At 58.9% G+C, this 24,300-nt stretch overlaps 1 protein-coding gene across 15 annotated transcripts in view; it reads left to right on the top strand.

Annotated features, from left to right (window-relative positions):
* Positions 1 to 24,300, top strand: part of CFAP46 (cilia and flagella associated protein 46) — a 96,739-nt gene that overhangs the window by 16,761 nt on the left and 55,678 nt on the right. For 14 of the 15 annotated variants that reach the window (XM_045040902.1, XM_045040901.1, XM_045040905.1 and 11 more), the window contains 13 exons: positions 4,719 to 4,947; positions 5,082 to 5,202; positions 6,204 to 6,327; positions 6,505 to 6,635; positions 7,479 to 7,606; positions 8,440 to 8,573; positions 9,318 to 9,530; positions 10,985 to 11,150; positions 11,549 to 11,698; positions 12,076 to 12,183; positions 12,465 to 12,631; positions 22,941 to 23,072; positions 23,465 to 23,627. In XM_045040902.1, coding sequence (XP_044896837.1) covers positions 4,719 to 4,947; positions 5,082 to 5,202; positions 6,204 to 6,327; positions 6,505 to 6,635; positions 7,479 to 7,606; positions 8,440 to 8,573; positions 9,318 to 9,530; positions 10,985 to 11,150; positions 11,549 to 11,698; positions 12,076 to 12,183; positions 12,465 to 12,631; positions 22,941 to 23,072; positions 23,465 to 23,627 — 1,966 coding nt within the window. The remainder of the gene's footprint in view (positions 1 to 4,718; positions 4,948 to 5,081; positions 5,203 to 6,203; positions 6,328 to 6,504; positions 6,636 to 7,478; positions 7,607 to 8,439; positions 8,574 to 9,317; positions 9,531 to 10,984; positions 11,151 to 11,548; positions 11,699 to 12,075; positions 12,184 to 12,464; positions 12,632 to 22,940; positions 23,073 to 23,464; positions 23,628 to 24,300) is intronic. The other variant, XM_045040903.1, reaches the window with a different exon arrangement.

The following is a 24,300-nucleotide window of genomic DNA, read 5'->3' as shown; positions in this document are numbered from 1 at the left end:
GAAATCCAACTGACTTCCCCCAAAAAGGGTGCAAGCGGGAAACCCCACCCGTATCAGAAAGGGCTTGTGTGGCTGCCGCAGGGATGGAGCCATCCGTGTGCCCCGCGCGGGGCTCGGCGTTCCCCCACCTCCCGCTAACGGAGAGCAGGCGCCCGCCTGGGTCCCAGCACCGAGGGTCCCCGAGCCTGCAGGCACACCTACATCTCCACTCTGTTTTCAGTAGGCCAGCCGTGGGAAGTGCTAAGAAGGCAGGAGCAGGGAGGGAGGGCGGGTGGGTGCTGTTTAGGCAGGACGGTCCCAGTCGGTCTCCGAGAAACCGAGCCCAGAGACAGGAGACGGCCCGGGGGCCGGGAGGATGACGCCCCAGGAGCAGAGCCCTCCATACACGTAGAAGGGGGGCTCATCAGTCCTCCAGGGGCGGAGGTTGTGCCGGGGGACAGCGTCATCAGAGGACCCGGCACAGAGGAGGTATCGCCAGTTGTCAAATGGCCACCCGCTGTCGAGAACAGCCTGTGGACAGGGCGGGCGCCGGGTGGCACGGAAGCCGCCGTGAGCCGGGAGGGACGGAGCTGTGGGAGGTGGGCAGCAGGCCCACGGCCCCTTGCAGACACCCCGGTCTTGTGAGTCCAGAGCTCACAGGGGTCTCTGGGAAGGTCACCTGGGCTGTGGACAGGGCGGAAACCCAAGGTGGCACCCATTTGAGAGCAGGAGGGCAGAGCGGGCCTTGAAATGCCTAAAGAGACAGGCCGGGCCACGGGAGGAGGACGCAGTCCCGGCCAGTGGTCCCTGGGCTGCTGCGGGGCGGGGGTGACCCTAGGCGGGCACGGGCGCAGGTGCAGGCGGCAGGGGGCGGGGCGGCTGGGAAGCACACGTGCCACATTCCCAGCGTCCTCGTTTTCCATCAGTTCTTTCATTTCACAGATTCTCTAATTCTTCCTTCTCTTTGGCCTGCTTTTAATTTTAATGAGTATATTTCTTATTTCCTATTAGCTTATTTTCATGTATGCCTGAGTTTAGAAAATATCTGGTGGTTTCCCCCTTTTTCTCTGCTAATTCTCCTAAGTGACATTGAGACCCCGCTGCCCCCAGTAGGACGCACGCGTGGGGGCATCCGCGTTGGCAACAGGCCCTTTAGCCCCGGATGGTGTTTCTTCTGCGGCTGTGAAGACGGTCATGTGCCTTTTCTCTCCCGTTCTTACTGCCTGAATCACGCCGATTGAGTTTTGGGGGTTGAACCGACCGTGCATGCTCTGTGTGGTCCCGATCTTTTCAGTCTTTAATGTATTGCCACGTTCGGCTTCCTTCCCGTGATCTGTTAGAGGGTCTTATGCATATGTTCATGAGGACATCGGCCTGTGTTTTCCTTCCTTTGTCAGGGTTGACGTCAAGGTCACGCTGGCTTTATCAAATGAATCGGGAAGCTAGGAAGTATTCTTTCTCCTTAGAAAGTTCTGGGCCTGGGGGCTGTGCCGAGTGGCTGCTTCTGGAGGAGGGTTCCAGGCTGCCGCACTCCCCGTGGCAGGTCAACGCCGAGGAGTCCTGGTGGCAGCTGATGGCATTGTCTGTCCTTGTTGAGGGGCTCTTGGCAGCTCCTGTGAGTGTCCCCTCGGGCTGACCCTGAGGCCAGAGTTCCCCTGGGTGCAGAGTGCTCAGCCCAGCGAGTGCCGGCCGGAGCGCGGGCCTCCGGCTCCGAGCCGCCTGGCCTCTGGCACCCCGTGTCTCCCTCAGCTTTGCTCGGCGTGGTCCCAAACACCGCGTCCCGCACGTTTGGGGTCGTGTCTCCTCGTGGCCTCTTAGCCGCTGGTGGCCCCCCTGCCTTGAAGGCTCCGGCGTGTGGTGGTAACACCACCTCCCCGGATGCGCGGCCTCTCCTTTTCCATGCTCTTAAATCCTGTCCCCTGTGTACCTCGAACGCGCGGAGCACGGCCTGGCAGTGTCGGGTGGACCGCTGTCTGTCCGCCTTCCATCACTGTGACCCTCTGTGTGGGGCCTGGAGCCCCGCACCCTCTGCGCTCCGTGTCCTGCTGAGCTGGTCTTCGACCTCACGTCTTTCCACTCATCCTTTCTGCTTCCTGCGGCTCCTTCCCTGCCTTCCTCGAGGTTAACTTTTAGAATTCTGTCCGCTTCCTCGGCTGTACTTTGCGGGGCGGGGGGGGGGGGGGGCGCCGCTCGAGGGCCAAAAACACGGGTCCTCGGGCAGCAGAGTCCGTGAGGGCCAGTTGCGCACCTGACCCCGCACCCCGCAGGCAGGGCCCCCGCAGCCCTTCTCTCCCTCAGCCCGCTCCCTGCCCCCGTGCCGTCGTGGCCGTGGGCTCCCTCGGGGTAGCGTGACGTCTCCCACGTGAAGATGTGTCCGCTTCAGCTTGCAGTGCTGTCGTCTGGTCTTGGCGGCCAGGGGTTTTCTTCAACAAGGAGAACGTTTCAGAGGGAAACGAGGGTTTCTTGGGTTCGCCTCCCTCTTGGCCGGTCCCGCTGGGTCTCTCCTTCCCACACACCCAAGCTCCCACCTGCTTGATCTCAGCCCTAAGAGCTTCTGCCGTGTTGACCTGAAACGGCTTCCCCTCAGCCCCATCTTTGAAGAGTGTTTTCACCGGTCACCGGATTCTGGGTTCAGGGACAGTTTTCCCCTTCAGACACTTTGAAGACGCTGTTCTGCTTCCGGCCGTCACGGTTCCTGAGGAAGACGTGCGCTGTTTTCAGCGTCGTTCTGGGCGCCGGGAGTCTTTCTGCTTCTTCTGTTTTCGGAGTTTTGGTCGTGGGATTCCTCAGAGCCTTAAAGAATCCTCCTTGGGTTGGCTGCGATGCCCGGATATGTGACCGGACATCTCAGGTTTGCGGAGTTACTGGCTGTGACTTCGTCCTTCTCGCTCTCCACCTCCTGGGACCTGGGTTTCGAGTGCACCCTCAATACTGCCCACAGGTCCCCAAGTCTCCGCTCGTTTTTACATCTTGTTCAGTCTGTCCCTCCGGTGGCTGATTTCCTTCCGCCGTCTCCTGTGTGCCGTGAGCCCTGAGCAGGAGTTTTCCCCTCACGTAGTCCAGTTCCGAGCTCAGGTACCTCCCGTGTCTGCATTTCTCCACCTCCCCTGAGATTCAATATCTGTTCTGTCCTTAGTATTGTCTTCCTTCAGGTTTTTGATATATTTGTACTTGTATTGTAATACGTGCATTAGTGGATTTATCTGGTAAACTCAACATGTGGTCCTTCCTGTATCCTGACTGTGGGTCACATTTTTCTCGTCCTTGCTCGCCTGGTATGCACCGAACAGTGTGGGTGATACGCTGCGGGGTGCTAGGCTCTGTTGTCCCGTCTGGGGAAGTCGGTTTTTGTTGGAAAGGCGTTGAGTTAACCACGTCTGGTGACAAACAGCCTCCTGGGCGTCCGGTCTCTGGTGTCACAGAGCCCCTCCCTCCGGCCAGCCTAGGACTCCAGCCGCCCAGGCCGTGCTCTGATGTCGCCTCCTTGGCACGGCGGCTCCGCGCTCTGTCCCCCGGGGGGCCGACAATCACGGGCTCACGCCTGACGCCCCCCGGGGGCCACGATCTCGCTCCGCCGGAGCCCCGTGCCGGCCGCCTCGCATATGTGGCCCCGCTTTGTGGTTGCTGCGTGTCGCAGAGTCACTTACCACCATCGGAGGATTGCTCACTTCTAAGTCCTTTCCGCCTGGTTCCGTTCCTCCCGTTCTGGCAGCTATGTGCCCTCATTCGAGTCACGGCCTCTTCAAGCGAGCCGTCTGCCAGGTCGTTCCCAGAGTGGGCTGACCCTCCGTGTGGCCCCCTCTGCTGTGTGTGGCATTGGCTGGCCTCGGCCAGCTCCTAAGGTGTCCTCTGTAGCCACCCCAGGACCGTGGCCCTGGCTGCCGCCGGGCTTGTAGAGAGTCTGTGGGTGAACCTGGTTCCCCGTGAGGAGCGTGGGCCCTCTCCCGGCACTAACCAGGGCCACGGGGCCTCCCTGCCTCCTCGTCCCTGAGGTCATAGGCAGGCCACGTGGCATTTACGCCTCCATCTGTGCTCAGTTCGTGGGTCCTGTGGAACTTGCGTTCGGCCAAATCTGTTGGATTTGCCAATGCTGGCATCACAGGGCATGACCCCGTGACGTGGGCTCTCTGCCTCCCGTTGATGGAAAGGCTGTGAGGACCCCTCGCTGACACCCGTAGACACTGGCAGAGGTAGGGTGAGGGCCCATGGGGCACGGTGGCTGTTCCAAGCGTGGGGGGTGCCCCAGCTGCTAAGACCCGAGCGGGGCTGCCTTTGGAGAGGCAAAGAGCAGGCTTCTGGCCGCACGCTGCGGGGGGGGGGGGGGGGGGGGGGGCTGCAGGGAGCAGTGGGCGTGGGGGGGAGGGTGGGCGGTGCCTGTGGACGGACCAGGTGGCTGCAGTGTCCCAAGCGTCCCGAGCCGGCCCTGTGAGCCACCCGGCAGGCCTCACTGGCGCGTCCCAGGTCTGTCAGCTTGCCGCTTCTGCGCCTCGGAGCGCGGGCCCCAGCCGCTCTGGCTTCCGCAGGGCCCTTGCTGCTTGTCCCCCCGTCTGAGTCCTCCAGGCAGGCCGGGCAGGGCCTAGAGGATGCAGGAAAGCCAGGAGCAGCCGGAGACTCACTGCACGTCTCCCCCTGGGGCGTCTACCAGGAAGCCAGTGCTCCCGGGGCCCGCGTGACGCTGTGCTGTCCCAGCCAGGGTGCCCCGGGCCCGCGTGACGCCGTGCTGTCCCCCCCCCCCCCAGCCTCATGGTCCTGCTCCGCTGCCAGGTGCACATGGAAATGGTGCACATCGAGGAGGACGAGGACCGGCTGGAGCCGGCCATGCGGCACCTGCAGAAGGCCATGCGTCTGGACGGCCCGGGCCTCTACCAGGACCAGCTCAGGATGGCCTTCAACCGGCTGCATCTGTGCACCAGGCTGTACCAGTGCCCTGAGCGTGCCGAGGACAAGGCCGTCGTGGCCATCGAGCAGGTGCTGTCATCACGGCCTTTGTGGGGTTGGCCGGGGGGCTGGGGCCCTGCGGGAGCCCACGTGCCTCCTTGGAACAGCCCGGAGACAGTGTCGCTTCTGGCGACGTGAGAGCCCGCTCTTCCTTCCTGCCGCAGGCCAAGAAAGCTATCCCAAAAGACAGCGTCAGGAAGAAGCGGGCTCTCCTAGTGAACGCGGGCCTGGCCCTGGCCCCCGACACCTTCCAGATTGTGCTCGACAGCGAGAACGAGGCCAAAGGTAGGCTGGCTTTCTCTTCCAGAGCCCGGGGGCCGCCTGAGCCTCGTGCCGTCTTGAGGCAGACGCTCAGCCTGGCGTGTGGGGGCCACGCTGTGCCGGCCGAAGGTCCGAACCTTGACGTGTGCGGTCTGGGCCTCTGAAAGCACCAGTCTGGAGGGGGCACGGCTGCAGCCCCCCTGTGTCTTGCAGGTGGCAGTGTCCTCCGTGCCTTCACCTCGTCCCCGTGGAGACACAAATAAGGCCACATTCTGAGGTTCTGGGGGTTAGGGTTCATCATACCTTTTGGGGGGCCCAGTTCTGCCCACTGACCCGCCAGGCACATCACATTCTTGAGGACGGCGGCTGGGTGCCCGGCTGGGGGCCCCCACCGAAGGCCGCCCCGAGGCTCCCCCGGCTGTCATGCCCCAGCGGTGGGGAGAAGACGGCTCTGGGACGTGGCCCTCTGTGGCCGTGGGGCTCATTGGGTGTGGCCGCCCCGGCTTTCCACTGTGCCCTGCAAGTGTCGGCAGAGTCCTGAGGTGCTCCGATCGGTAAGAGCATTGCTGGCCGGCCGGGAGCCCGGCCGGAGAAGGCACCCCGGCCCTGCAGGGTGAGGGGCCCCGGGGGCGGGGGGCTGGCTCCTGGAGGCGGCTGGCGTGTTGGCTGAGAGGGGCACGGCATGTGCCACACGCTCTGTGCAACTGTGCCGGGCAGCCCCGCGCTCGGGGAAGCCAGGCTCTCCGTGGCTTGCGCTTCCTTTATCAAAGGGAGCCCCCGCCACCCAGCAGACCAGAGGGCCAGGCCGCGGGAGGGAGCGGGGGTGTCGGGCAGGGCCGATGTGAGGGAGCGCCCTCCGGAGGGGCACCAGCTCACGCCTGTCCAGAGCGCCGAGCCCCCGGGCTGCTGCGTGTGGGGGCGGCACCCCCCTGGCACCAGGGTCCCCGGGACGGAGGTGCGGCCCCTCCCAGTCCTGGGCCCTGGGACACCGGACGCCAGCCTTGCCCTTCCATTTCCGCCCGCAGTGTCTACAGGGAAGACCAGGGGCCGGTTCAGCTTCCTGTTCGCGAAGGCACGGCACCACATCATCAGCGTGGACAAGGCCGCCGGGCACTTGTGGCGTCTGGGGGGCGAGAACGCCAGGGAGCGGTGGGTGAGGCGGCGCCCCCGGGCGGGCTAGCGGGACACCCGCCCCAGCAGGGAGGGGCGCGGGCACCCCCCACGGGGCGAGAAGGGCCGTGGCTCGCGGCCCCCGCGGTGGTGCCGGGTGGCCTGTCACGAGCGACACGCGCGTGCGCTCTTGTCGCTTGGCTCCTCGGCGAGCAGAATACAGATCTGGGCCGAGCTCGCCAAAGTCGCCCGGAAGCAGGGGGTGTGGGACGTTTGCCGGACAGCGTGCCGCTTCTGCCTCCTGTACGACAACGTCAAGGCGAAGAAGCCGGCACGGCTGAAGAGAGGTACGAGGGCCCCCACACGCGTGCCCAGGCGCCAGCCAGGGTCGCATGTTCTCCGAAGCCCGGAGCCGGACCGTGCGGCCGCCCCTGGGCAGGGGCCGGCAGCCCCGAGGACCAGGGGGGCGGCTCCTGCCGGGGGCCGGGTCAGTGTGCAAGTGCTGGAAGCAGGGGTCCTGCGATGGAAGGGACTCCCAAGCGTCACCGTGACCCGCCGGACCCTGTGCAGCCGGGCCATTGTGCCTTTGCTCTTTGGTCCCTCAGGGTCATCGGGGCTCCAAAAGGGAAGGCACCTGCTGTGAGCAAGAGAACAGAGGCCGCCGTGTTGGGCACCTGGGGGCAGAGGGCAGAGGGCAGAGGGCAGAGGTGACAGTGAACGGGGGGGAGGGGGGCTGAGGTGGGTGGGGTTTTCCCGGGAGTGTGGGTGGAGGACGGCTCCCCACATCAGCACAGATTCTGGGGCTGATGGGTCAGTGGGCAGGTCCAGTGGACGGTCAGGGCACAGGCATGTGCCAGGGGTCAGGGCAGGGTTGCTGCAGGCTTGGTGGGGCCGGGTGCTTCTCAAGGGGCACAAGCAAAACCAAGAATGTGTTGTTGGGGACGTCAGTGACACGTGAGCTGCAGCTGAGCTGGCTTTGGGGACACGTTAGCCACCCGCCCAGGGAGCCCTGCACCCCGGGGGTGGGGGGGCCTTTCCTCCGGCCCCTTCTAGCAAAGACGCACCTCCCAGAGACCCCTGTCTGCCCCCAGAGCTGGGGGTGAGCCAGGAATCCTTGAGATGTTTTTGTTTCTTTGCTGCAAAAGAAGCACCACGTCTGACCAAGGCTGAGGCTCCGCTCTTTCCCCCAGGAAAGAAGAAGAGGGGCAGAGACAGCGCGGCCCAGGACGGCTGGGGCCACTCAGAAGTGACGTCGCAGCGGCAGGCGTCCCCGAGCCTGCTGCGCAAGTTCGCCGAAGTGGGGTTCATCAACGCAGAGGTGCGTCGCTGGTGGGTCGGCGTGGGCGCCTGTGCTTTGTGGAACACTGCCCCTGAACACCTGCCTCCTGAAGGGACGGGTGCCGAGTAGGGGCGCCTTCCTGGTGCGCGAGGGCCCCGTGATTACGTGTCCCCTTTCCTTAGAGATAGTTTCTGCATCGGGAGCCCACAGTCACATGGGGACTACGCAGTGACCTGCTGTTTTGGGGGGTTGCATCGGAGTGGACGTCAGAAGCACCTTGAGCAAGTTGTAGCGGGGAGGGGTGTGCCATCAGGGGTCAGCACTGGGCCACAGCACCTGCACCTCCGCCCGCGGGGGCCACGCTCCACGGCACTGCGTAACCAAAATCCTTGGAGCCACGTTAGGTCGTTTCTCCTGGGGTCTGGGCAGCCGGGCTAGAGCGCTCTCTGAATTACTCGGGGACCGTCTGCTAAGTGCCTCCCAAATGCCGGGCCGATGCCGTGAGCTGGGGACGCAGTGACGACTGGGGCACAGCCAGTGGTGGCAGGGCCACCTGCCCGGCCGTGCCAGTGCTCTCGGCAGCCTTCAGTGCCTCTGCACACTCGTGAGGTGACTGGGGGCAGACGCGGCCGGGCACTGGCTAACGTTGAGAAGTGACTGTGTCCGAGGAATGGCGTGACTTGTGTGGGGCTCGTAGAAGGAGCCGTCTCTTCCTGGGACACGGTATTTGTGGGTGAGGTGGAGGGAGGACCCTTGAGGCTGAGAGGACCACGGGGCATCACGGGGTCTGCCCACCCTGTGCCTGGCCGCGTGTTCCCGCCTGGCTCTGCGTCTGTGCCCCGTGACTCTGCCACCCCTCGCTTCCTTCGCAGGCCACTGTCCACCTGCTGCGCTCAGAGGGCGTGCAGCTCAATGACCACCCCACCCCCCCGGAGGACCCGAGCCAGCACTCGGCCGGCTACACGCTCGAGTGCCCCGAGGACAACACACAGTGGGTCGTGTACCGGTAGGTGGCCCGGAGGGGCCCCGGCGTCCCCGGCAGCTGCCAGCACGGCTCAGCCACGGAGCGGGCCGGGTGGCCCAGGGAGGCTGCGCCCACACCAGGGGCGTGGCTGGTGTCATGCGTGGCCGGCGTGGCAGGATGGTTTGTCTAGTGTGTTTTAGTAGAATCCACACTTTGGCTCCTTCCAGTTAGCGTATTTTGTTGTTAGTAAAAAGGGGATACGATGGGTTGGTGTGAGCACTGGGGTGTGGAAGGGGAGCGGCTTTCCGTGCGCTCAGAGGACGAGCTGTGGTCTGGGCCTCGGTCACGAGTGTGGGTGAGCAGAGCGCTTCACGTAGAACATCCCAGAAGACACAGCACGTGAAATGCCACGACAGAAACGCTCGTGAATTTGAGATGCTCTGTTAACAGTGATACCAGGGTCTCAGTTGTCTTTGATCTAAAACTAAGTATTTTTAAGAGAGAGGGTGGTAGTGCGTGAATATCAGCCCCATGTCGCAGGAGCCGCACACTGTCTAACTGCCCACCCGCTAACTGGAGGGGCGAGCCTCTGTCACTAGCGAACAGGCTCCCGTGGAGGCAGCGGGCAGGCGCAGCGTGGGGACACGGCCCGGCCCCTGCGGGCGGGTCGAGGGGACGCAGTGGGTCGCGGCAGGCAGTCCAGGCCGGGGGCAGGCTCCGCAGACCAGCGGGCCACGGGCAGACCGCTTGTTTCGAAGGAAGAGCTTGACGGGGCGCGTTCTGCAGGACCTGGATTGAGAGTCTGTCACAGGGCGCCATGGACAGCTGGCTGCGGTGCGCCGAGATCGGGCGAGAGATCCAGGAAGGCTGGATCGTGCAGAACGCGGTGGTCTACGTCCTCAACCACAACCGCCACCTCATCGTGGCCGGGAGGCAGAGGGAGCTAGTGGACGCCTTGGACCACCTCCTGAGCATCGTCAAGGCCACGGGCCACAACGGGTAGGTGTGGCTGGCGGGTCCTGCGTGCGGTCCTGACCCCCGGGGAAGGCTCCGTCCTGCCGCTCCGAGAGACCTTGATTCAGGCCCGGGGACTGTGGGGTCACACACGGGTCCGCCGGTGGGGGTGGTGCCCCAGGACCCTCCCCGCCGTCGTCAGTGCCACCCTTCCGGGAAAGGCGGGTCTGCCGTTGGCTGGTGTCTGACAGTGATTGGGACGTGGGGACAGGGGGACGGGGGAAGGCTGTGGGGGCACAGGGAGGGCTGCTCAAGCGTCCCAGGCTCCGTTCACTAGCCGTGCACCCCAAGCCAGATGCTCACCCTCTCTGAGCCGCAGGGCGGCCCATAGTGGTGGAGGAAGGCCTCGGGCCCACCCGGCAAGGAGCCCCCCACCCTCACTGTGTCTCAGCACGGAGCCGGCCTGCCCCACTCTGTTCCAAACAGAATGATTCTAAGGAAGGTTTGCTGAGACCCGGATCAGCTGGGAAAAATGGAAGCAAAGAGCGACTCCTTTGTACGAATCTCATCTGGTTTCATGGAAGGTTGCAAACGTGCGTCTGTGTTTTCTTACGTAGACGGATGGGAGCCCGGGAGATTGCTGTTTTCGTGAGCTAAAATCGGAAATTTAAAAGCAAGACAGACCACAGTGTCACCCGACAAGGGTGACATTGAAAGACTCTCCTTGTGTGTTTTTTGCTGGTTTGGTTTTTAGTCTGAACGATAAGCTTTAGGTTTTCTCATCAGATACCGAAGTAGATGTGCTAGGCGGGGTGGGAACCAGCAGGCCGCGTGCCCGTTTTCGTCAGGGACGATTAATAACGAACACGGAGCCCGAGCTAGAGAGCCCCTCGCTGGGCAGTGAGCAGGCCCTGCGGATGCCCCTCTGATGCGAGCGCCCCAGCGGGGCTCCGCAGACGCCAGCCTGTCCCCTCCCAGCACTGCCGTGAGTTTCCATCGCAGATGGAGCTCAGACTTTGAGTCCCCGGTTCTGGACGTGCGGAGACCGTTTGCAACAGTTTTCGACGTTTTGGTGCCATGACGTTGCCAGTGAGAAACGTGGGCGTTCTGGCCGAGGCCCATTTGATCTGTTAACCAACCGGTAGAAGTGCCCGGGCCGCGACTGAGGCCTGACGGACGCCCGGCAGCGGGCACGGAGGCCAGATGGGCCTCTCTGTCCCGCCCCGACGATGCCCCGAGGAGCCCGCCTGGCACGGCGGCGCCCTCTAGCCAGGAAGGCCACCTGTGGCGGGGGAGCCAGGCGTCACCGGAGCGGCCCTCGTCACAGCCAGCTTCCCCTAGGAGGCCTTGGAACAGCTCGGCAGACTGGCGCCGGGACCACGGGCGCCTGTGGTTGGTCCCGGCAAGATGGGAGCCCGGCAAACGCACTTTGTCACGGACTCGTCTGCTTGAGTCTGTGCGTGCGACTGTGTTCTCACCTGCCGGCACGCTCTTTCCAGAGACTTCACTCTGCTGGGGATGCTCTGCAACACTTTGGCTCGAGGCTTGATTATCAACTGGATTCCGACCCAAGTGCCGGAAAAATCTAGAAGACCCATGCGCCCGAACCTGTTTCACGCACCACTGGACTCAGGAGCCAGCGCTGAAGTCAGGACCGCGGTGGAGGTAGAGCCCTCGCTGCGCGAGGCCGGAGGGGAGGGACCCTCACTCCACTAGCGCAGGTGACGGGTGGCCATCAGGAGGTGAAACTGGCTAGGGTTTTCTACTGCCAGGAAATGGGGTGCAGGGCAAGGAGGGGCAGAGAACATGCATTTCTGTAAGAGGAAGACAGAGAGCCGGGTGTTGTCAGGGAGGGGAGGCGGCGGAGCCGGGCAGGTGGCAGGGCCAGCCGGGGGCCCCCAGCAGCGCGTGAAGGCCAGGCTGCCCAGCTGCAGGCCTGGTGCCTGTTTAAACCCCCGCCGGTCTGACCACGAGCCAGGTCCACTTACTTTTACTAGTTTGGGTCTTGGCTCGGGCTCCCTGTTCAGAGTTCAGGCTCTAGAACAAGGCCCCATCTGTGTTAGGTTTGCGAGTTCGCCCTGAACCTGAGCACCGGGACGGAGCCCGCAGAGGTGGTGCCCATGAGCACCCAGCAGCAACTCCTTGCCACCTGGGTGAAGGCCCGGCAGCTGCTACAGCAGCAGATTGGGCCGCGGCTGGGCGCGGACGAGCAGGTGCCAGGGGCCTGGGGCGCGGGCAGCGTCTGGGAGCTCCCGGGGGCTCGGAGGGCTCAGCGGGCCGGGGCCTGCAGGGCGGACGCCTCCTGCTGAGGTCTTCCCTGGTCTCCCGCCTGAAGGGGGACAAGCAGGGACCCAGAGAGGAGAGCTCCCACAGACGTGGGCTCTGAGGTCATGGGCGGGCCCTGCCCCAACCCCCCGGCCAGCCCAGCCACCAGACCTGCTGCCTCGTCACTGCCTGGAAAGGGACCTTGGAGAGAAACCGACACACCAATGGCTCTGGCTGTCGCCGCGATGCCCGCGTGTCCCAGGGCTCCGGGCCCCAGCGTCCCGGTACCCCCGGGCTGACGGGCGCTTACGCTTCCTTCCCCCAGAGTCCCAACGAGGACGTCAACTCGGTGACCAGAGTTCTCGTTGCTCTGGAGATGTACTCCTGCAACGGGCTGGGCCTCATGGACTTCTCCGTGCCCCCCTTGGCCCAGGTAGGCGCCACCAGTGCCCAGAGCCCCCAGCCTGAGGCCACTCGTTCGGGTCAGCTGCTCAGACTCAGAGCCGGGGTCAGAGGGCCTTGCCTGAGGCGGCAGACTGGGTGCCCTGTCGCGGGACCCCGTCCTCACCACGGCGCTCACCTGCCCCTCGCAGGGTGCCCGAGCCATTCCACGTGGGAGCCCTTGCGCTTCCTCTGCGGTCGGCTCGGGGGGGGGGACCCCGGGGGTGGCACGTCAGCCGTGCTAACAGACGCCCCTTCTCCCCTGCCCGGAAGGTGGTGGAAATGGCTTCTGAGTGCAACTGGTCGGACCCCCTGGTGGAGCTGCAGACCCTGACACGACTGACCCACTTTGCCCACATGGCCCACGACCACGAGCTTGCCATGGCCTGCTCGCAGAAGGCCATCCAGCTGGGCATTAGGCTCCTGAGGATGTTTAGCCGGTAAGTAGCTGTGGACTGATCCCCCTGAGGCCAGGAGGGGTCACCGGGCCCGAGCGCCAGCCCTGGGTCATCCCAGCACGTGTCCCGGCAGCCGTGTCCGTGTGTCCGTGCGCCTCTGCCTGCCAGCTCCTCGTCAGCCAGCACGGCGCCGTCAGCCACGGCTCCAGAGAGCCGGGTTCAGAAGGGTTCTGAGGCCACACGAGGCTCACTGGCCGTGAGCGTGACGGTCACGGGCACAGAGGCAGAAAGGGGCTCCCGGGTCAACCATCTGCCATCCCCGACAGACAGAGCTTTGATGAACGTAGTTCTGAGTGGGCAACACAGACGTGCCACATAAATTCAGAAGTCACCGAGGACGTGTCCCAGTGACAAGAAAACCCTCCGGCCCCTGTCGCTCTGCCCGCCACGGGCCGCTCGCTCTCCGGAGGCCATGGCTGCCGGATGTCGCGGCACGAGCTCCCGGACCCCTGTCCCCGTGCGGCGCTGGACGCCCGCTTTCCCTCACAGCTTCCGGCGGCTCTCGCGTTCCGACCTCCGATCGGGAATTGTGTTTCTGCGTCTTTCCCCTCGTTGTGAGTGTCAGGCTGTTTTAATTTGTTTCTACTGTGAGTTTTTTCTGTGGTGACGACCGTTTTCCTTGAGGGTCTTGTGGGTTATTTCCTGGAAACCACGAAATCACCGACTCGAGGGTATGAAGAAGACGTTCGTAGTGACTCAGCAGCCAGGGTGGGCGGGCCAGACCCAGGTGTGCCGAATTGCCACGTGAGGCCAACCTCGGGCCGCGGCCGCGCCTCGGGCTGCCCGCTGTGGCAGCGTGATTGGCAGCGTGGGGGGGGGGGGGAATCTGTCCCCGACTGAGAACCCCAGGGACACGGATGCGTCTGCCATATCTCAGCGGCAGTTCCGGGGCCTGCGTGGGACACACGCAGCGTGTATTTGGGGGCCGACAAAGGAATGCCACCTGAGATGTCTCAACACCGCCAGCCTCCAAGTGGCCGGGGTCTCAGATGCGCGTGGGGTCATGATGGGGGCGGCGTGTGCAGGATGGCTCCCTCCGAGGACCCCGCGGCACCTCCTCAACCAGCTCTCTGGTGGGTGCCACCGTCCCCATATTGCAGGTGAGGAAACCGAGGCAGGTGCAGGCCACGTCTGTGGCCGGAGGCCACCTCCCCGGCAGGCGGCAGAGCCGGGACCGGGCCCAGGCGTCCGGTTCTACAAGCCCACGCTCCCAGAGACCCCCGGATGCAGCCTCTCGGACGCGGCCACGCGCCCGTTCTGTGGGCAGGAGCACGCCAGAAACTGCCGGAAGAGTCAGCCGCGATCCCTGTGGGTTCACGTCCCTGAGATGGGCACAGCACCCGGCGACGGGAGCCCCCAGGACGCAGGGCAGCAGGAGAGGCCCCCTCCCATGGGTAGGGCTTGGGCCCAAGTAACAAGGTCCATTGCCGAGAGGTAACGGGGAGCTTCGTCTCTGGCTGGTCGCCGTAACTTCCTCAAGAATTGGACGCGGTTGTGGCAGCCTGTGTTCTGAGGGCGTGCGTGGGTCCCAGCTGCCCCACGAACAGAAGACCGCGTCACACACTGCAGCAGCCGACTTTCCACCGCACCCCTTCTCTCCGGGTGGGGTGGTGCGTGTCCGCCAGGACCTGCCCTCCTCAGACGGGACGCTCAGGCACAGAGGCCTGGTGTGGGGCAGTGGCGGGTCGAGGGGAGACCCAGTGGCTCTCGTGCCAGCGGGGGGCTCCAACCACACGGGGGCACAGGAAGCTCCCTCCGAGGGCCGCAGGGCAGGGAGGGGATGGACGCGTGGCTGAAGAGTCCGGCTGAGGACTCCAGTCACCGGCCCGAAGTAGCAGGTGGGGGTGCCAGTGAGAAGGTGGCCCTGCGAGGAAGGTTGGGGTGGGTTCCCAGGACCGTGGGCCACACGACCCGTCGAGATGAGGCTGCCCTCGAGCGACCCCGGAGCTCAGGGCAGCGCCTCCGAGGCCCAGGGGTCCGTAGACGCAGAGGCAGAGATTTCTGGAAGAACGCCGAAGCCGTGGATATCTGTTGGGATGAGGTGGGGCGGGACGAGGCTTCCCCACAGGAGGGGAGGAGAGGCGGCCGGCGGAGGGCGAGGGCCGTCGGAAGCTCGTGGAGCCGGCAAGTCGAGGAACGGGCAGTTGACTAAACCCTCTGAGGAGCTGGACGTTTGGGGCAGGTGTCCGTCAGCCTTGCCCGAGGTACCCGTGCCCACCGACCTGAGGCGGTAGCCGTGGGGGCGTCAGAAGGGCTCCGTCTGAAAACAGAGTAGCTGAAGCACAGTCGTGACGGAGCCTGTCCGTTCTCACCGCCAGCACTGAGGGTCATCACGAGGGGCCCTTCCTCCGGCACAGTAACACGGTACGGGTTATTTTCTCTCAACAGTCTGTCCTGAGAGGTACTTGCCTTCCACAAGGGAAGTCTCCCACGCTTTCTGACTTCCCACCCCAGCTGGGGGAGACCGAGGGGTGGTCCCTGGTCACGCAGCTCGGTGGCTACCGGGCGCCCACCCGCTGCTGGCCTCCACCCACGCAGGAGCCCAGTGCACTGAGGCGGGACGTGCGGCTGCCGTGCACAGAGCACCTGGCCGCCTGCCGGGACGCCTGACCCCAGGCAGGGCACCAGGGCTCCCCTGCTTGCTACCGGCTCCCCACCAGCATCTCAGCCACGCTCTCAAATAGGGAGAATTCCTCGGGATACGCAGGTTATGCGACAACCAGAGGAGAACGTTAAGAAAAACCCCTCAAGCTTACTTGAGAAGTTGCGGCATTTAAAAAGTATGTAGTGTTGTGGAAGAAGGAATAATCAAGGACTGGAGATCCCTTGAAAAGAAATTGAGTGAAGACTGCAGCGTGAGGAGGGGCTCCTGGGCGGCTCAGTGGGTTGAGCGTCCGACTTCAGCTCAGGTAACGATCTCACAATTCACAAGTGCGAGCCCCGCGTCGGGCTCTGTGCTGACAGCTCGGAGCCTGGAGCCTGCTTCAGATTCTGTGTGTGTCTCTCTCTCTTTGCGCCTCCCCTCTTGTGCTCTGTCTCTCTCTGTCTCTCAAAAATAAAACATTAAAAAAAAAAGGTATCAGTGTGAGGAAATCTCTCAGGAAGTAGATGAAAAAGGACGCACACAGAAAATGTGACGGAAAAGCCAGGGGCCACACCGGAGCCACACAGGAGGTCCAACGACTAACCTTCAGAACCCCGGAAAGAACAGAGAGTGTGCTTCAGAAAGAAGTTTGAATGCGGATTGTGATGCAGGAGAGGCTCCAGGGCAGACAACGCCGCCGCCTGATGGACGCTCTCACCAGCGGGCGGCAGGGGAACGAAGTCACCCTCACGTGCAGACGCACCACAGGGACACGTCTGGTCATCACAGATGAAGAGAGTGTCCGAACCGCCTTTAAAAGGAATCCATCTGCACCTCGGCAACTTCTTACGAGACACGTCTCCAGAGGCGAGGGAAACAAAAGGAAAAACGAACTACTGGGACCTCGTCAAAATAAAAAGCTTCCGCAGAGCGAAGGAAACAGGCAGCAAAAGTAAAAGGCAACCTACGGAATGGGAGAAGATATGTGCAAACGACATATCAGATAAAGGGTTAGTATCTGAAATCTATAAAAAACTTACCAAACTCAACACCCAAAAAACAAATGATCCAGTGAAGAAATGGGCAAAAGGCATGAATAGACACTTCTCCAAAGACATCCAGATGGCCAACCGACACATGAAAACACGCTCAACATCACTCCTCATCAGGGAAATGCAAATCAAAACCACAATGAGATACCACCTCACACCTGTCGGAATGGCTAAAATGAACAAGTCAGGAGACTCTGGATGCTGGCGAGGATGTGGAGAAACGGGAACCCTCTTGCACTGCTGGTGGGAATGCAAACTGGTGAGGCCGCTCTGGAGAACAGTGTGGAGGTTCCTCAAGAAACTAAAAACAGAACCATCCTACGACCCAGAAACTGCACTACTAGGTATTTATCCAAAGGGTGCAAACATGCGGATTCAAAGGGGCACACGTTTATAGCAGTGCCATCGACAACAGTCAAATTATGGAAGAGCCCAAATGTCCATCAACTGATGAGTGGATAAAGAAGATGTGGTATATATATATATATGTATATACACACACACACACACACACACACACACACTATGGACACTATGGAATATTAATTACTTGGCGATCAAAAAGAATGAAATCTTGCCATTTGCAATAATGTGGATGGAACCAGCGTGTATTATGCTAAGCAAGATAAGTCGATCAGAGAAAGGCAAATATCACATGATTTCACTCATATGTGCAATTTGAGAAACACAGCAGATGAACATAGGAGAAGGGAAGGAAAAATAAAATAAAAACCAGAGAGGGAGGCAAACCATAAGAGACTCTGGAATATGGGGAACAAACTGGGGTTCCTGGGGGGGAGGTGGGAGGGGGGTGGGCTAAATGGTGATGGGCCTCAAGGAGGGCACTTGTTGGGACTAGCACTGGGTGGCGTATGGAAGTGATGAACCATTAAATTCTACTCCTGAAATCATTATTACACTCTATGTTCACACACTTGGATTGAAATAAAATTAAAAGTTAAAAAAAAAAGAAAGAAATCCATCTGCAGAGTCACAGGAAACATCAACGCAACAGCCTTTTCCAAACACTGGGAGGCAGAAGAAAAATGGCGCTTTCTAGGTGGAAATAATTCGCAGCCTAGATTTTAACCTACTCAGACTTTGAGTCAAGTACGTGGGGAAGGAAAGCCATTTTTAGGCAGACAGGGACCCGGAATATATGTTTCCCACACGCCTGTTTGTGGGGAAGTCACTTGAAGGATATGCTCCAGAAAAACAAAGGAATAAACCAAACGAGAGAGAGATGTGGGATGCTTGGAATAATAAATACGTTCCAGAAAAGTTGGCACACTGTGCTGCCTGCTGGGAGGGCTCCCTGTCTGAACTGGAGCAGGACGGAGGGGCTCTGGAGCGAGGGCAGGGAAGACAGAGGACCCGGGTTAGGTTAGGAAGAGTAGAAAAGGCACGGTGCTAAATGAAAATCGTACAGTGGAGAAAAAGCCAGTGGGAAACTCTAGGAGACACAAAACATTTGCATTATCATGGTGTTCACTGATACTTTAGTTTTGGGCTTAACAGTTGTGGCTACTTCACAAAAGTGTTACCAGTTTTGGCAATTCAAAAGCCAAACGCTTTTGCAGGGGAGGGGAGAGTCCAGAAGAGAGGAGAATGGCTGTGACAGCAGCCTCGCCTGAGAAGGTGAGCGGTCAGGTGTCACTTACTGAGGGTCCACGAGATCTGAGCTGGTATAATGTTTTAAAGAATAAAGATAAGAAATAGGGGGGTTAAATTAGTCCCGTAATCATCTATATTAATAAGTTGAGAAGAGGGCAAAAGGAGGGTCTGAGTAGTTTAAATTTTTAATTTTAAAGAGAGAGCATGCACAAGAGGGAGAGGGGCAGAGGGAGAGAGAATCTGAAATCTTGTTTTAAAATATCTATTTATTTTGAGAGAGAGAGAGAGAGAGAGCGCGAGTGGCAGAGAGAGAGGGAGAGAGAGAATCCCAAGCAGGCTCTGTGCTGTCAGGGCAGAACCTGACAAGGGGCTCGATCTCACGACTGAGAGATCACAGCCTGAGCTGAAATCAGGAGTGATGCTCAACCGACTGAGCCACCCAGCAGCCCCAGGTCTGAGTAATTTAAACTTCATCTATCGTCGTGAGAATTCCACAGGCGATGTGTGCAGCTGATAACGTTGGGAAGTCAAGTTAGATGCCAAGTTTTAGAGGCAAGCATATGCCTACTAGAGGAGAGGACTAAGCGTTTAGAAGTCATTCCCTGCAGGGAACAGCGCTGCGAGCTGAGTAGAAGTAGCAATGCCTCCCTGTGTGCAGGTACCGTTTTGATAAAAATTGACAAGTTATTTTGAAAAGAGAAACTGCAAAGACATTCTTCTAGAAAGAGTCAGCACCTGAACGCTGCTGCATAGTCGTTCCATTGTTGGGTTAAAAGTCGCTTCGCTGCTGGTGGCGGGCGGGCCAGGAGGACTCGGTCAGGGCGGCAGGGTGTAGGGTGTAGGAAGTGTGGCCTTGCCATTCTTCTCCAGTGATTCTTAAATTGAGTTTCATTTTAGAATGAGAAATCTTATGTAATACAATAAAAGAAGATAAAAATAGAAATTTATGCCAATAGTAATAGGGAAAGTGGAGGTACCATAAAAATGTAATTACCCCTTCGACTTTTGAAAGCTCATTTATATAGCATCACTGCCCTCTAGCGACATCCGGAGTCACTGCACTCAGCGGGATTGCCCCTCGTACCCGGGTCTGACTGTGGTTCTGACCGTTCATCCAGCCTCCTGGCTTGCTAGCTGTGTCCAGGCATGCTCCTGGGTGCTTGGCAGCTGGAGAGACACGGACCCTGGTTCTGGAAGAGATGCCCACTTGATAGTGATCTTGCTGGCCACTCAGAACGTTGCACCTTGTGCCTGGTCAGGCAGGATACATGGTCACCTTCAGCCACGTGGCACTCGCTGCAGATGATTCACTGTTTAAAGAAAATGACACGGGGGCGCCTGGGTGGCGCAGTCGGTTAAGCGTCCGACTTCAGCCAGGTCACGATCTCGCAGTCCGGGAGTTCGAGCCCCGCGTCAGGCTCTGGGCTGATGGCTCAGAGCCTGGAGCTTGTTTCCGATTCTGTGTCTCCCTCTCTCTCTGCCCCTCCCCCGTTCATGCTCTGTCTCTCTCTGTCCCAAAAATAAATAAACGTTGAAAAAAAAAAAAAAGAAAATGACACGTATTTCAAATGTTTATGCTAATCTCTCCACTTTGCAATTTATAGGTAGAAACTCTAGTGTGGAATTGGTCACAAAGTAATTTTATAATAGCGATGCACAGTAATAGTAAATGTTTAGTTCTTGCTGAAAAATAGTACAGTTTCTAATCAGTATTTTCATCGCTAAGTGTTTAATTACCAGAATAATTTTCACATTCACACTATCAGTATAAAGGAATGTCCATTAATAAGAAATTTCATGCAGATCCTTAAAACAGACACAAAATAGATTAGATAGTCTAATTCTAGATAGTCTAAGGTTATTTGGGACATCTCTACTTTGTTCAACATTTTCATTTAACATAATCATCAATGTTGGGTCTTTATAGAAATTTATATAATATATACAATATATTTATGTAAATTATTAATTTATATATGTGTATAATATTTATATCTTACATATAAATATGTAAGATATTTAATATTATATTTATTGTATATTATGTTATATTTATAAACAAATAAGTATATAATATATAATAAAATAAGTCATTTACAGAACATGTTTATTTATATGTAAAAGTCCCTTTTCCTACCATTTCTGGCCATTACACAGTAACAGTTAGTATACTCTTGTGCTGTGAGAAAAAAACGGTAAAGCTTGGCAAAATACATGAACCAATTATTGCCAAGCATTGGACAACAGATGATCCAACGAAGAGATTTCTGTAAAAGGAAACATCAAACGTGGCTGCACGTTCACCCCTGCTTTCTGTGGGGGGTTGGAGGGGTGTTCAAACGTCAGCGTTGGGAAGCACAGCCCAGACAGAAGACATACTGGGACGAAACAAGGACCCGTGCCTGGGGCTACTGAGACAGCCAGCATTTGTCAGATATGATGTGAGAAAAGAGATTACTGGACAGAGCTTGTATGTTCCCAGGCACTGAGGTGCGATTTCTAAGCTGCAGAGAGATGCTGGAAGCCATCCGTGTTGAGGTGTTTGACAAGAGTCAACTTGCCAGGCGTTCAAAAAGACCGTATACCTTAGGAATAGGGCTGTAAGGGCCACTCTAGACTTACCCCACAAAAGCCTCATTCAAATCTTCATAGGATAAACTGAGGCACCAGTAAATTAACTGCCCGTCAGAATGAACCCCAACATCCCATTAAAGGAAGGCAGCAGCATCCACACTCAACAATACAGCCCTTGCAGTGTCCAGCATAAAATAAAAAAACTACCAGACGTATGGAAAAACAAGAAAGTGTTCTCCCATACCAGGAGAAAATACAGTCCATAGGATAGAAACAGTTAACAGACGCAGATGTGACACAAAGTTTGAAATTAGAAGACAACAAATTTAAAACTTAAAACAGCTGTTATAAATACAAGAAAGCATTTTTAGTGGAAAGATGAGTGTACAGGTGGGGAATTTCAACGAAGAAATGGAAACTGTAATAACTAAGTGGAAATTCCAGAACTAAAAAACACAACATCTGGAAATGTTTCACTGGGAGAGCTTAACATCTGAATGCTGAAGAAGTGGTAAGTAACTGTGAATGCAGCTCAACGGAGTATTGAAACCAAAGCACAGGGAGAAAAGACAGAAAAGCGAAATGAACAGAACTTCAACGACACGTGGGGCAGAATCAAGTGGCCTAACCCAAGGGAAACAGGAGTCTCAGGACAGAGGCAAGAGAGGGAGGCAGAGATACGTATATTTGAAGATAGAAGAGTTTAATTTTTTTCCGAATTGAGTTAAAAACGTCCAGCCAGAGATCCAAGATTTTCAATGACTCCAAGCGGGATAAACACAAAGAAAACCACAGCTGTTCTCACCGTAGTCCCGTTGCTGCCGGCCAAAGGCAAGAAATCATTGGCGAGAAGTCGGAAGGCAAACGGGTGCGTTGTGTGTAGGAAACCACGGGTGGGACCGCAGACTTCTCAGCAGAAACAACGTGGACTGCGTAACGTTTTAAGGGTTAAGAAAGAAAAGAAACCTGTCAATCTAGGATTCCTGTAAGAAGAGCCTGCAAAAAATGAAGGCAAAATCAAGGCATAAGATAAGCTAAAGGTAAGGTAGGTAATCCATTCCTCGAAGAGATGCCGGAGGAAATTCTTCAGGCTCAAGGAAGATGGCAGGCGGGAACGAGGTTGAAGAAGCCGGGAGAACACCGAGGTGGTGAATGCGTGGGGAGCGCAAATGACTCTCCCCCTCAGTTCTTAAATTCTTTAAAAGGTTTTGCCTTTTTAAAACGGAAGTGCATCGGGGCGCCTGGGTGGCTCAGTCGGTTAAGCGTCCGACTTCAGCCAGGTCACGATCTCGCGGTCCGTGAGTTGGAGCCCCGCGTCGGGCTCTGGGCTGATGGCTCGGAGCCTGGAGCCTGCTTCTGATTCTGTGTCTCCCTCTCTCTCTGCCCCTCGCCTGTTCATGCTCTGTCTCTCTCTGTCCCCAAAATAAATAAAAACGTTAAAAAAAAATTAAAACGAAGTGCATCACGTGTTGGGATTCTTAGTAAATATGCAAGTAAAGTGCGTGACCGTGAGAACACAAGTGACAGGAATGAGGCACGTCACAGAATGCTGTTCAGAGGTTTCCCACCGCCTGTGAAATGATACATTAACCCAAGCTACACTGTTAGTTAAGGATGTACGTTGTAATCTCTTGAGCAAGTACTGAAACAAGAGTAAACAGAAGTATAACTAAAAATCCAACAGGGGAGACAAAATGCAATACTGAAAGGTCATTCACTTAGCCCAAATCAGGGGGGAAAGCAACAACACACGGGACAAACGAAAGCAAATGGAAGATTCCGCCCCAACCACACCGTGTATGTACCAAGCGGAAGTGAGCCGTCACTCCAGTTAAAGAGCAGGGTTTATCCCACGGAATACAGGGAGCGTCTGAGACCCAGCCAGAGGCCACGCTCTTCAAAAATAAAGACTCAGGTGGCCCGTGGAGGGAGGCTGCCCGGGAACTGTGTGTATTTCTCTGGGAATAAATCCAGGGCCCCCCGAGCTGGGTGTTGGGGATCTGGTCCCCTCCAGCACGGGATCCCCCTCCCGGGGGCGATGTCTCCGTGTGTGTGGTGGTATCTATGCACAAGCCATGGCGAGGCCGGGGTAGTAAGCGTTTCGGGAGAGGGTCTGGCATCCTTGACACGGCTTTGAGTCGAAACCGTACCGGACTGAGCTCCCGGCACAGAGCGGAGGCCCTCTGAGACCAGCACACGGGGGCGCAGGGAGCGGAGCCCCGTTGCTCCCGGCGGGGCTCGGCCCTGCTAGGAGGGGCTCGCTGTGCCCACCTTTTGCTGCTCCCTTCACGGATTCGTCATTTAACACGCCGGTTCGTGGTTCTGCGGGTTGAGTGCGCTCAGCCAGTTAGCTGCGGTCTGGGGGCTCGCACGAGGCTACTCTGGATGCCCCCGGGGCTTGTTCACCTCTCTGCACCGCGCCCGTCTCCCCGAAGAGCCCTCCTGCCTCGTACTTCTCTGTCCCCAGGGTGGAGACTCAACTGGTGGCCGAGATGCTGAGCACCACAGCCTGCATCCAGGGCAGGAGCATCCTGGGGAACCTGAAGGGCAGAAAGCAGCTGCGCCTGGCGGCCGCGAGGTCCTTCGTGGAGAGCGCCAGGTGCGCCATGCCGGGCTAAGTGGCCGGTGCGGCCGCGTGGGCTGTGGGCTTGGCGTGCGTGCCGCCTGTGGGAGGCAGACGGACCGCAGTGCCGTGGGGTGAAGGGTACGGGGCTCAGTGGGGACTGCCACTAGGGCTGGCCCTCCTTTGTGACCCTGTGGCCGGGGCCATCTCGCCCCTTGCGGTCACATCCACTCCGCCCCGTGTTCGAGAGGCCCTCGGGCACGAGTGGGTCGCCACAGGCCACATGGCCATCGGGGGGAGGGAGCGCCCGCGTCCGGGGTGCTCCGTGGCGCCCAGCCGTGCCCGCTCCCCGGTAAATCGAGAAGCTTCCCATGTCGTTCCTGCATCGTTGGTGTCTACGCCGCTCCAGCCCGGGGATTCCCTTTCAGGTTCGGGGGCATTGCGGGGAGCAGCGCCCTGGTGATGCTGGCTGTGAGGCAGTACTGGAACACCTGGCTCCCGCTCCTGTCCTCCGCGGCCAACAGGAGGAAAGCCAAGACTGTCGTACAGAGGCTCATCGGCATCATCAATAGGACAGAAGCGAAGAAACAGGTGTGCCATGTGGGGCCACGGTGGGGCAGGCGTCCTCCGGAAAGGGAGGGCGAGATCCCCAGGGAAGACAGACCCCGGGGAGCCGTGGAAACCAGGAACACCAGGGTCAGCAAAGGAGGGGGCCCAGAGGACAATGACGTCCCTGAAACCCGGCAGGGCAGACACGAAGACCTCTCTTTCTTCCTTCCTCCCCTCCAAGGGGACACTGACCGTTCCCCAGAAAGCCCCAGCAGGGGAGGGGAAAGGACAGAACGGTAGGTTCAGATGGCCGAGGAAAACCACAGAAACCTCTGGGCCAGAGCCAAAGTCTCGGCCTGACTCCACCCCACAGGCGCCCCGTCGCCAGGGCGTGTGTGGTCTTGGTAAGTCACCACCCGCGGCTGGCCCCCTCTGTTCACCTGGGCGCAGACCCAGCTTCAGAGGGCATGCGGAGGTCAGTAAGGGCTGTCCCGCCTGCTGACCACGTGCGTCCTGTGCCCCAGGACTCGGCTTCCCGTGGGGACTCCGGCACCTTTCCCGTCTGCCCAAGAAGGCCAGGCTCAGACCTAAACCTGCAGTTTTCAGCAGGGCCTTTTTCTAAGGGAAGGTCTAAAGGTCAAAGGCTTTGGCAGACAGAGGTCCGTGGGCAGACGGTCTAGGGTAGAGCCCGTGGGCAGAGCTTCGTGGGCCCTCA

This window comes from Felis catus, chromosome D2 (assembly GCF_018350175.1).
Source record: "Felis catus isolate Fca126 chromosome D2, F.catus_Fca126_mat1.0, whole genome shotgun sequence".
NCBI classification, from domain to species: domain Eukaryota; kingdom Metazoa; phylum Chordata; class Mammalia; order Carnivora; family Felidae; genus Felis; species Felis catus.
The sequence above is the reverse complement of the archived record's forward strand: the minus strand, read 5'-3'. Positions and strand labels throughout refer to the sequence as shown.